The sequence below is a fragment of the Prionailurus bengalensis genome, chromosome D1, assembly GCF_016509475.1.
Source record: "Prionailurus bengalensis isolate Pbe53 chromosome D1, Fcat_Pben_1.1_paternal_pri, whole genome shotgun sequence".
In the NCBI taxonomy this organism is placed as follows: domain Eukaryota; kingdom Metazoa; phylum Chordata; class Mammalia; order Carnivora; family Felidae; genus Prionailurus; species Prionailurus bengalensis.
The window spans coordinates 59,250,903-59,263,622 of record NC_057346.1 but is presented as its reverse complement, the minus strand read 5'-3'; the positions used below and the strand labels follow the sequence as shown (position 1 = coordinate 59,263,622).

At 54.4% G+C, this 12,720-nt stretch overlaps 1 protein-coding gene across 2 annotated transcripts in view; it reads right to left on the bottom strand.

The window, feature by feature from the left end:
- PDE2A (phosphodiesterase 2A) overlaps positions 1-12,513 on the bottom strand; it is a 94,316-nt gene extending 81,803 nt beyond the window's left edge. For both annotated transcript variants that reach the window (XM_043580325.1, XM_043580323.1), the window contains exon 1: positions 12,215-12,513. Coding sequence is in view for 1 of the 2 variants with exons in the window: in XM_043580323.1 (XP_043436258.1) it covers positions 12,215-12,285 (71 nt within the window). In the remaining variant the exon portion in view is untranslated. The remainder of the gene's footprint in view (positions 1-12,214) is intronic.
- Positions 12,514-12,720: the final 207 nt, after the last annotated feature.

The following is a 12,720-nucleotide window of genomic DNA, read 5'->3' as shown; positions in this document are numbered from 1 at the left end:
AACTGGGTTGGGCAGCAAGCCTAGAAGAAACACAAAAGAAAAAAAAATGAGGCAGAGGACATCTGGCTATGCCAGCCTGTGGGTTAAATGCCTGCTCACACCCTGAGCAGCCAGGACTCCTCATTGTTATTCCTGACTCAGTGCCCCCCAAATTTGTCTTTGTTTGGCTCCCGATGGCCCAGTCACAACCCCAGTCACCACCTCACCAGGCACAGGCAAAAGTTTCATCCCCAAGCTTGTCAAAGACTGGTTGGAAAACAGGGATGCCATGTAGCAGGGGACAGCTCCAAGGTTGGGGAGTATGGAAGGGAGGCCAAGAACTAAAGAATGATAGGAATTAACCCAGTGAAGGGAGGGAGCATCCAGGAAGAGTATTCTAGACAAAGGAACAGCATATGCCCAAAGGGCAGAGAGGCTGCACAAGTGGGGAACCAAAGGTAGCTTGGTCTGGCTTCCTGATAGGCGGTCTGTATTTATGCCAAGTGTGTGTTTCTGTGTGCTAAATCCACATCTGTGTTGCTCGTGTGTATACCCGGGTTGGAAGGTCAGTTGTGTTTTTTTTTTTTTAATTTTTTATGTTTATTTATTTTTGAGACAGAGAGAAACAGAACATGAGTGAGGAAGGGGCAGAGAGAGGGGGAGACACAGAATCCGAAGCAGGCTCCAGGCTCCGAGCTGTCAGCACAGAGCCCGATGCAGGGCTCAAACCCACAAGCTGCAAGATCATGGTCTGAGCTGGAGTCGGACGCTCAACCGACTGAGCCGCCCAGGTGCCCCTTCTCTCTCCTCTCTCTCTGCCTCTACACCCGCTCACGCACGCTCTCTCTGTCTCTCTCAGAATAAACAAACATTAAAAGAAAAAGAAAAAAAGATTTGTCCTGTCTCCGTTCCTCAGTATATATTGATGTCTCTGTTCATTGTGGGTCTCTCCACGTCTTTGTACTGTGCTCTGCTTCTCTGTGTGCGGGCTTCTGTGTCTGCTGAGCTTTTCTCTTGTTTGTTTGTTTCTCCACACCTGGAGCTGTATGTTTGTGGCTGGGACGCTTGGTGGCTTAGCTCAGGCAGCTAGAACCAGAAGCCTGGGGCAGGAGGGTGCAAGAGGGGGAATCCAGTCGCACACAAAAGCACCTCAAGACCGTCAAGCGCTTAGTGGGGTGGAAGGCCGCACTGGAGATGCCAATTAACGCTGATAACAAGTCAAGGACCTGAGGCCCAGCGGAGGCTGAAGTGGGTCCCCACTGGCACTCAGGCACGCGGATGAGTTGGCTTGGCCAAAGCCCATAACTGCCCCCAGCACCAGGAGGGAGCCATCTCATTGACTCATTTCCCAGGGAGTCCAAGGCCCAGGCTCTGGACAGCAAGAGGGATTGAGATCAAACTCCAGGATGAAGCTTTTTTTTTTTTTTTTTTTTTTTTGAGAGAGAGAGAGAGAGAGAGAGAGAGAGAGAGGAGGCACAAGTGAGTGAGGGGCAGAGAGAGAATCCCAAAAGGGGCAGGGAGAGGGGGCCGGGAGAGAGGGAGAGAGAGAGAAGCGGGGCTCACCCAAAGTGGGCTTGTGTTTTTTTTTAATCCAAAGTGCGGCTCAAGCTCACCCAACGTGGGACTCAAACTCATGAACCGTGAGACCATGACCTGAGCCGAAGTCAGATGCTTAACGACTGAGCCACCCAGGCACACCATGATGATGGTCTTAAAAGGGAGGATTTTATCAGGCTTCGCAGCGGGCAAGTCATACATGTTATCAAGAGATGAGGCGGCAGGGACATGGCTTTGCTCTTGGAGGCTATGGTCTGCAGCGTGGCTAGTGGCTGCCACGGACGGGTGCTCTGGGGTGCGGAAGCCACAGGCAGGATGAAGCAGGGAAGGGTGCTCCTGGAAGAGAGTCTAGAGTTGTCACCCATCCCTGCATTAGTGGGCGGACACTGCAGAACTAGGGCCATAGCTCAGATGGGTGAGCCAGGGGTTGGGGACTGTCACTCCTCCTCTGACCTGTCTACACAGCTCACTTGTCCTCAGACACCTGCATCGCGGCCATCTTGCCTCTCACCTGGGTCTCCACACCAGCCTCCTCGCTGGCCCCTCTAATGCACCCTTCACTTGGGGCTTCCTAAACCCAAAGCTAACTGTGACCCTGCTTACGCCCTCCTGGCTTCCCTACGTGAGCTGGGCCTCCACCACAGGACCTTCCTCCAGCCCAGCAGCCCTGGCCCCACCACCCTGACTTCCTGCTGTCGTTCGTCACACCTTTGCTTGTGCTGGCTGTTTGCCTAGAATCACCTTCCTCTCCTCCCTCACCTGGAAAACTCACATTCATTTTTCAGGGCCAAGACCCATCATTACCTCCTCAGAGAAGTCTCCAAGCAGCGGCCCCAGCATGGGCTTTCCTCCTTCCCTGCACTCACCCCATAAGGTTCACTGCCTGCTTCTAGCAAAGGGGAGGGCAAGGACTGTCCCGTCCATCTCCATGGCCAGGGTGACAAGCACGAGGCGGGGCACGTGAGGGCATCCTTGAGGAGGGGTGGGGTCAATGAGCAGATGATGGCTCAGTGGGGGCCCAGGGCACACCGAATCCTGAGAATGACATTCTTCAGAGCCCCAGTGCAGCTCAGGTAGGGAGCAGGGCAGAAGGAGGTAGGGAGCAGTTGGCACCCTCTCTGAGCTTCAGGTTCCCATCAACCATTTGTCCCTTGTCCCTCCAGACCTCCACTCGTCTCCTTTGACAGCCTCCTCCTCTGCAGAGCAGCCCTTTATTCATGGCCCTGGCTCTCAGATCTGCAGCACTCTCTCTGCCCCGCAGGCCTCGTGGATGCTGGTCCAAAGGACCTCACCATGCCCTGTTGCATCCCTTCATCCTACCCCGTCTCCAAGATGCTTGCTTCATCAAACTGCCTTCAATTAAACCACGTAAGTGTGTCGTCTGTTTCCCCTCTCCAAAATAGTGAGAGCTCCTTAAAGGATTGTTGAGGTGATTAAACAAGGTAATTTGAAAAATATAAAGGGTACTCTGTAATTGTCAGTTCTCTCCATCTAGCCTGCAGACTACACCTTACTTGGAGTTTTAAGACGACTCTGAATTCTCTGGCATGGGAAGGATGCAGTGCCCGGCTGTCTGCTTCTCTTCTCTTCTCCCCAATCCCTGCCCAGTCCACAGCACCAGAAAGCCTCTGCCCCCACACCACCCGGAACCCAGCTCTGAACCTCTCACAATGGGCCTCCAACCTTAGAGCTCCCCACAACTCAGCTCAACAGAAACTAGCTGGGGGCGCCTGGGTGGCTCAGTCGGTTAAGCGTCCGACTTCAGCTCAGGTCATGATCTTACAGTTCACGAGTTCAAGCCCCGTGTCGGGCTCTGTGCCGACAGCACAGAGCCTGGAACCCACTTCAAGTTCTGTGTCTCTCCCTCTCTCTCTGCCCCTCCCCTGCCCCTGCTCACTCACTCTCCCTCTCAAAAATAAACATGATTTTTTTTTAAAAAAAGGAAGCTAACTGCCTGTCTGCCCCCTCCCTGCCAGTGTTGCCAGCAAAGCCACCATCTCCTACCCATCACACCCCTGGCTCCACCGGTGTCTTCAAATCCAGCCCCCCGCCTCCAATCCCAAACCTCCAGGAAGATGACGTCTCTCCAGTTTCCCTGGAAAGGGGATCTCCTGTTTGCATCTTCTCACTGCCCAGGCCACTGGGAAAAGCACTGTGGGGCTCAGACTTCCCCATACTGAGTGGGCACCTTCTCTGGCACCTCCATGGCAGCTACACTTTGAAAGGACTTCAGAGAGTTCGCAGCCAGCTTCTCTGCTGGGACAGGAGTCTCTTCCACAGTCTCCCTAACCAGGCTGCCCAGTGCCCCTGCACTATGGGCAGGAAGCCCCTTCCCTGTGGGACTGCCCCGCCCCCCCTCTTTGAGCCAAGCCGGGCTTCCAGGACTCCCCGGCAACCCCAGCACCGTTTCAGCACTAAGAGCCCAAGGAGGGATTATAGGGAACGCCTTAAATGTTAGAATAGTAGAAACCTAGAAAAGCATCTGATGCAAAGATGAGGCCCCTCCCCAGGTCCCACCCCACTGCTGTACCCCTCTCCATGGAATCACCATGCTCCACGGAATGACAGACTTCACAAGTTCCCGGGAGGAGCCTCACAGCAGGCAGACACTCTGGTAGAAACTTCAAAGGAATCATCCAAGGCTGAGGAGGAGTGAGAATGCCCAGGTGCAGGAGGGGGCCTCATGCCACAGAACTGGATCTCTACTCTGAGCTCCCCATCTGCTCCAGAGGCTGGAGAGAGGCTGTCTAGGCCAGACCCACCCCTCTTTGTGCTCTGGGACTTGCCATCTCACCCTGGATCCTGCTGTGACGCTGAGTCGACCGTTACCCCTCTCTGGGCTTCAGGAGCTGCATCTATACAAGAGGACTGGGTGGGGAGTCCCTGGAACTCTTAGTGGGGTACGGGTATGGCCATGTCCAGCATCTCCATGTGATAGCCCTGGATCCTGGTTAGCCCAGCCCCAGCTTGAATACAAGACACCGTGCTCCTCTAGAGCCCTCACTGACTAGTAGGGGGTTCCGGCGTCTCCTGAGGAAAGCCCAGCCCTACACATGACAGCCCCTCCAGCCCAAGTCCATACACATCTTCTATCTTCAGGCAGGTGGGAGTCAGAAGAGAAAGTATTGAATGTCCAGACCTTGGGCGTGGCTTTGCTGGGTCAGTGCCTTCACACACATTCACTCATCCGTGCCTTTACACCCAAACACGGACAGCCACATACACAGAGTTACGCACCCACACACGGTTTTATTAGAGCACATGTACATAACACCGTACACATAGGTGCACACACACTCACATACACATAAGCATTTACCAATAATCAGGCATAAAAATAGACACTCACATATTCACACATAGGAATGTGTCCACACTTTTATGCAAACACTGACCCACACACTCTTACATCTCAGACCTATAAACATACATACGCAACTGGAAGTTCACATTCAGGCACAAGCACGTGCGTGCGCACACACACACACACACACACACACACAGAAACACAAATAAACCAACTAATCTTACCCCTCATCTCAGCATCAAGTAAATGACAATCCAATAGAAACCCAGACTCCAACTGCAATGTCATTCCAGATCCATTTCCAAATCTAAGCCTGTCCCAGAACTGTGAGAAGAAAGTATCTCATCCCCTGGCTTAATCCCTTTAAAATGTCTGTCCCTGCTGTGTGGGGTCCAGTCTCTCCTCAGCCCTCCTTCCTCCCTGTGTCATTTCAGTAGGGCCCTCTCCCCCTTGGCCAGAACAATGGGCTACCCTTGCTCCACTCTTCATCTCTGCTCTTTGTCCAGCCTTTTCCTCCCACTGGCCCTTCAAACACAAGGAAGATCCAGGCTGCAACTGACTGTGTGTGTGGCAGCACCCCCTGCTGGAGACAGGGGGCATTACAGCACAGCTCTAAGGTACACAGTCCTCCCTCCCCAGGCTGGGGTGGAGGGGAGTAGGGTAGAAGGGGGAGGAAGAAGAGGAAGAGGAGGAATAAGTTGGGAAGAAGTTTGAGCAAAGTGCTGGGAGCACCACGGATGGACTTCAGAAGCCTCAGGCTGTCTTGTTTCTCCACTCCTAACCATTCAGCCCAGACTGCAACATCAATCAATCTTCCCAAAGTCCAGCCCTAATCAGGACCTGCCACTGCTCAAAACTCCTGGGAAGATCCTGGTGGGCTGTGGTATTCTCAGCCTGGAATTAGTTGCCTGGGGTTTGCCTAGTCCACCTCTTAGCCTTATATCCCAAGGGGCTCAGCCTTTGCTTTCTGTTCCTTGAGTCAGGTCTTTGTTCCTCGGTCCTCTGCTGAGATGTCTAATTGTCTGTATCTTGCCTGTCCTTCAACGCCTGGCCTTTGCCCTCTGGCACAATAACCCATGGAAAGAGCAGGAACTTTGGGGGCAGACAGACATGTGCTCCAAGCCTGGCTCCATCAGTCACTGGCTGAATACCTCTGGACAAGTTATTTCCCCTCTCAGATCCTCTGTTTCTTGATCCAGAAAACAGGAGTCTCTTGGGTTTGTGGTGAGGATTAAATGAGATCATAGATGTGAAAACAGTGTTCTGGAAGCTGTAAACTTCTGTGTGGATGTGTGAAGAGTCCTAATTATGGCTTAATCCTTTTATCCCTACCCCCACCTGCACTGCCCAACATGAAGCAGGCTGAGGGGTCCCTGGGGAGGGAGCGAAGCTGCTCCACTTTTGGACCCTGCATCCCCCAGCACCCTCCAGGGCCTGTCCCCAGCCTGCCTCAGCAGCAGAGTGTGGATTTAGATCCAAGGAGGCCGTACTAAGTCTACTTACTGCAAATTCACGCCAGACTACAACTCCCAGAATGACTCGCAGACTGCCATGGGTGTGGCCACTGGTTTAACCTCTTCCTCATGGAGCCCTTTCCTCCATTGTATTCCCTGTGGATTAGTCCCTGACCAGTCAGGGCAGCTGAGGGAGGTGGTCACATGTCTCTGAGGGCCCCTCCCACAGAGCATCCACACTGCTCACCATGCCCACCACCGCGGCTCCATTTCAGACCTCCTCGTGTCTCCCACACGATGACAGCTTCTGGGCTCTTAGCTCTGGTCTCTCCCCCTCCAGGCCCCCACTGAATCTTTCTAAAAGTGTAGGTGAGTGTGGGTGGTTTATAATGGCAACAGCTAACCTTTATGAGCACCTGCTGCATGCCTGCCACGAAGCTCTCCACTTCCAGATTCTTCATGGTGATCCTGCCAGGAAAGTATTATTGTTCCCACTTCACTATTCACATGGGGTTCAGAGAAGCTAAGTAGCTTGCCCAGGACCACATAGCTCTAGAGTAATGGTGCTGATATTTGAACTTCCAGCTGTCTACCACCTTCTCTGTCCTATTCTCAAAGCCTCCTCTGGCTTTGAACCCAGGTAGCCATCTAAAAGTGAGAACCCAGGGGCGCCTGGGTGGCGCAGTCGGTTAAGTGTCCGACTTCAGCCAGGTCACGATCTCGCGGTCCGTGAGTTCGAGCCCCGCGTCAGGCTCTGGGCTGATGGCTCAGAGCCTGGAGCCTGTTTCCGATTCTGTGTCTCCTTCTCTCTCTGCCCCTCCCCCGTTCATGCTCTGTCTCTCTCTGTCCCAAAAAAATAAATAAAAGTGAGAACCCAGAAGCCTCAGGGTCCACATCTTTCAGCAACTACACTGTTGGGAAGTCCTTCCAGATGTCTGACTTAAATCCCTTCTGCTGCACCAAGCCCCAGTTGTCTCCTGTTTTTCAGGGAGGGCAGTGAAAAGGGACTTCAGGGAATTCAAAAAGTGGGTCATGTCACTGGGGACCTGGCCTTTCCCAGGGAGCGGGCAGCTGAACAATGGGAGATAAATGTGTTGAAAACATCCGTTACTAAATATATCGACTTCCCGAGAAGATGGGGGTGCTGACAGGGAGCCCATGGTCCCTGACCGAGAGGCCACAATCTTGTGGTTCACACAAGCTAGGGCAGTGGAAGCAGCAGAGAAGGCTGTTCTGGCTGTTCTGGGGGTGGGGAGGAGTGGGGGGCTGGGGCAGAGGAGGTGGGAGGCCAGCGTGGAAGGGGGTGATGTCTCATCCTCCCAGACAAAGCTGCCAAGCCTAAGCTGGCTTATTTGCATATTACTTTGCATTCATTTGCATGCCACTTTCTGGAAGGGGCTCACATTCAACTGCTGCCGCTCCCCCATTTTCAGGGTCTCTGTTCACTGAACATCCCATTCTCAAGCAAGGAGGAGCCCCTCCGCAGGCCCTGATGGGGCCACTGGGAGAGACCAAGAAGTTGCAAATTCACAATGACGCCTCCAAGTCAAAGCTGCTGGCGGCACCTTGGCCACAGAAAGTGCTTCCTATAGTCTAACCTCAATTCCCTCACTTGTCTCCTTCTCCTTCTCTGCCCAGACCTTCCCCTACCCTTGCACTTCATGATTAGGCCACTCTGAATTCCTACAGTCCTTACATAAACAAAACCATGCTTGCTTTCCCTTCGAGGCCTTTGCACATGGTATGTGCTCTTCCTGTGGGGCTGTCAATTCTGCCTCATGAAGGAATTCTTCCTTCTAAGGCTAGCTCCAAGAGCCCCTCTTCTTAAATACCTTCCTGCCACTGGCAGAGGTAGGGAAGATCATGGGTGTCCCTCCGTGTGGTCACTGTTCTGTCTATCTCCCCACAGAGCTGGTACGTCTGGTCGGGTAGCAACCCAGTAAATGTCAGATAAATGAATGAATGAATCCTGATCCCCCTCCCCTGTCTCTCTCAGCCCCTGCAGTCCCCCTCTCCCTGGAAGACTTCCCTCACCTGCAGGAGGGGCAGAAGTGAGTGCCTCAGTCTCCAGCTCTCCCTCCTGTCCCAGAAGACTTCCCCCTCATGCCCACTCTCACAAAGTCAGGAGATTCCACACTTCTCTGGGCTGGTAGGAAGTTCTTCCCGTTGTCTATCCTCATCCCCTTTCTTGGCCATGCCTACTTCCTTATCATTCCTTTTGGAGAGGGGTCAGGGACTGGCCCATCTCAGTTTGACCATCTGTAGTTGGAATAAGGGCTGCTTATCTCTCTCTATTCTCTGCCCACGATGTGTTCATACCACTCCTGAACCATTATGCCCCAGCTTGGCCCTGCTAAGGGGGAAGGACAGTGACCCAGGATGGAGAAAGGGCACAAGGCCAAGTAGCCAGGCCTTGTAAAGGAGCCCAGAACAGATAAAACCACTCCAAGAGAAGGGCTGCCCAAGAGGGAAGGGATGAGCATCCCATCCCGGGGGTATGTAAGCAGGGCTGATCAGATCTGTGGGCAGGTTGCAGGAAGGAGTAAAGCAACTGCTAGAAGGTGGCCCAGATGCTCTTCATGTCCTCACCCACTGGGAGGCTGCACTGAGCCTAGGTGCCCAGCCCTGTGCTGGGAAGCATGAGGGGGTGGCTCTTGCCTTAGAGTTGCTCCTTAGCTGGCTGGGTAAAGGACCTCACACACGGGGGCATCACAGGAAAAGACCAACTCTGGGCCACATTCTTTTTTCTTTTTTTAAATAGGCTCCATGGCCAACATGGGGCTCAAACTCATGATCCTGAGATCAAGAGTCACATGCTCTCTGCCTGAGCCAACTGTGTGCCCCTGGGCCACATTCTTGATGCTGTACTATCAGGAAGACCTCAGGGTGGATCATAGGGTCAGACGGAGGGGGAACCAAGGAGGGCTTCCTAGGGGAGGCTTCCTTTTCAAAACTTTTCCTCAGCAACCCAGTCCTAAGAGGAGAACCCAAGCCCCTTAGTCTGGCATTTGAGACTACAGAATCTGGCTCTTCCTGCCCTTTCTTCCTCTTCTCCACTCCCTTCTTCATCCTGCCAACCCAACCCCTTTCTGTTCCTTGATCACACAGCACTCTCACATCGGATTTCCATGCTGTTCCCTCTGCTCTTCCCATGGGCAATCCCCATCCATCCTTCAAGATGTAGCTCAAGTGACTCATCCTCTGAAGCCCCAGCTTGGTGTGGGTCCCACAGTTCCAGGGGGCTTCCCTCTGCACAGCACTGTTCACAATGCAAGGTTATAGGTCTCCACTCCTGCCTCCCTCATCAGACCGGGAGTCCCTGAGAGCAGGGTCTGGGTCTGGGTCCATTCTGTGTCCCCAGTGACCAGCCCCATGGGCACCAAGCAGGCATTGGAGAGTCGCTGTTGAGTGAATCAATGAATGGATGGACACAGAAATGCAGGAACAGGAGCATGCCAAGTGGGTAGATTGTACAGGCCCAAGCAGCAGGAGCCTGGGGAGCACAGGCCTGACCTGACAGCAGCCCGGCTCAGGGTGAGACTCCCAGGCCATTAAGACCGAAGGCGGGTACTGCTGGGAGCTCTGCCTCCCCTATTTGGCTAGATCCCAGCCAAGCCATCAGCAGTCCCCAGGGACAGGAGGCTGGAGTGGGAAGCAGAAAGAGTGGCAGGAGCTGCTTGGTGGGCAGGGGCAACTGGGGGGTGTGGGGAGCATAAAGGCGATTAACCCTCACTGAGCCAACCCAGTTCAGGCAACCAACAGGTCCCCTGCAGGCCCTGAGGAAAGAGGCCTCAGTTTGCCTCTGATAAAGAGCTTCAGCCTCAGCCTCGTAGCCAGGGCAGGTTGACAAAGACATAGCCTCAGTTTCCATGGCTCCATGATCTCCAACCCTCTTCACCCTGGTCAGAAGTCCTACAGGGGATCTCTCCTGCTACCTTGTTGGCTTGAGCTTTCCAACAGCTTTTCCCTCCAACATCCTGACCCTCTGAGGTCCTGCCACTGCATCTCCCACCTGAGTCCAAGCTGAACCACCTCGACGTCCCCCATCCCATCGTTTCCTAAGCCCTCCAACCTCTCCCTTCAGAAAGGCCCTGGTCATCTGCCCCTTGGCCCACCTGGCCCCGGACCCCCCCTGATGTCCACAGTGGCCTGGCCCCCCTGTCCCGTCTCTCTTTGCTAGTCCAACCTTGACCATGCCACTGAGGAAGCTTTCTCAAACTCACAGAATTCTGTCCCTCCATCACACAGAACCTTCTTGGACTCCCTAGGGCCCTCCAGATAGAGCCCAAGAGGCCTGGAGTTCAAAGTCCTGCAGGACCGGCTGCTACCAACCCGGTCAGCCTCCTCACTGCTCCAGGGATACGGGGGATCCCCACCCAGGGCCTTTGTTACGCTGCTCCCACTCCACCCCCACCTGTTAGCTAGATCCTGATCTTTAAGCTTAATTATTCTCAAGCCATTTTATGTCTAGGAAGCTTAGGAGGCCCCAGAGGGCAGGGCCATTGTTGCCTATTTCATTTCTGCATCTCCCCACAGGGTGTAGAATGAATTGTCCTGGGCTCACAGAGGTGGTCGCACATTCAGCCACCCCCGCCCTGCCTCGGTGGGTCACAGTGTCCCAGCTGTGTCCTCAACCAGCAGGGGAAGGAAACAGCCACCCACGCACAGTCAGATGAACACACACATAGAGACACACACACGTACACCAGCCACACAGGCACCAATATACACTCAAGCGCACCAGCACACGATCACACACCCACACCCGAACACTTATGCCACACACACACAGCGCAACGCTAATATTCACGCACTAACAAATAAGCACACAAACAGGAAGGTGCGTGGAATCAAACAACGTGCTCAGTTTTGAGTCACTTTATTTTGCAGACGCAGCACACAGATTAACATGCGTGCCAACACATACGTTCAAACTAACACACACACACCTACACCCACACCCACAGCAACCTGCACTCACACGTGTGCAGATGACCTCTCACAGTCACACAGGTTTGCTCACACATCCTGCCAGGCCACCGCACATTCAGCCACCAAGGACTCTACAGGCCCTTGTACACCCCACAGGTCCCCTTGCACCTCACACCTGTAACACACATACACACACCTTCACGTGCAGGCATAGAACTGCACCTCCACTGACCTGAAGACACACATCCCTTGCCCCCCACCTCAGCAGCCCTCAGATGGTGGAGGGGAGCCTCCACGGAACCCCCCATTCCACTCACCTGCACATGCACCCATGCACGTGGATGCACATGAGGCTGGTGCACAGGGGCCTCATTCAACCAGCCTCGTGGCTCTCTGGGACAGATGTTTTGGGGTAAAGTTGCCGAAACTAGTGGCTATGAATCCCAGTCCCACAAAAGGCGGTGGCCCGGGACCCTATTCTGTTCCAGCACCACTTACTCATTCATATTCATGTTTGTTCTCTCTCTCTCTCTCTCTCTCTCTCTCTCTCTCTCACACACACACACACACACACACACACACACAACACTGGGTCACAGACATCTCATCCTTCTCTAGGGTCCTGAACCAGTTTATCTCAGCCCCCCAGACCTCCTTGGAACTCCCTGCAGAGACACCCCCCACCCCTTGCCCCTGAAAGGATAATTCAGGTTCATTACCAACCCCTCCCCCAGCCTCTTCTATGGGACACCACCCTCATCACCCCCTAGGTTGATGTCTGAAACCCCCACCCCTGTGCAGAGCTGCCCCCCCCGCCCCCGCCCCAGGGTACAGTCCAGCAACGGGGCACCCAGGAGCAGGATCGATCCTCCCACGTGGCTCAGCTCCACGCCAACCCCAGCTCCTCAGCGGCACTCCCAGGACCCTAGTCTCTGCTATGCCTTGCAGCCGCTCACCCAAACCCCAGCCCCTGGATAGTACTCACGGCTCAGCCGGTCGCGCTGCCGGGTACTGCTGGCTCCTGCAGAGGATGGAGTGGCCGCATGCCTGCCCCATCGCTCCTCATCGTCTGCCTCCCCAGCCAGACTAAGGTGGCACCTCGCCCTGTCCACCCTGCCCGGGGTTCCAGGCAGGGTGCCTGGCCCAGTGGGCACAAGGACCAAGAGCAGTAGCCTGTCCCCAACTCAGTCTGGACTCAATACCCCAATCCAGCGCTGCTGCTGCTGCCCCAGTTGCTCCCACCTCTCCTGCTGCCACTGCCTCTGCCGCTAGGCTGGCTCCGGGAGGAGGTTGGAGCAGGTCTGATAATGCAGAAGGGGGAGGGAGGAGGGAGGAGGAACAGAGAGGCCCAGACAGAGAGGGAGAGAGGGAGGGAGGGGTAGAGAGAGACTCTGGCTGGGAGAGAGGAAAAGAAAGACTCACACACAGAGGAACAGACAGAGACAGAAACAGAGACAGAGAGAAACAGACAGGAAGGAGAAATACATGAAG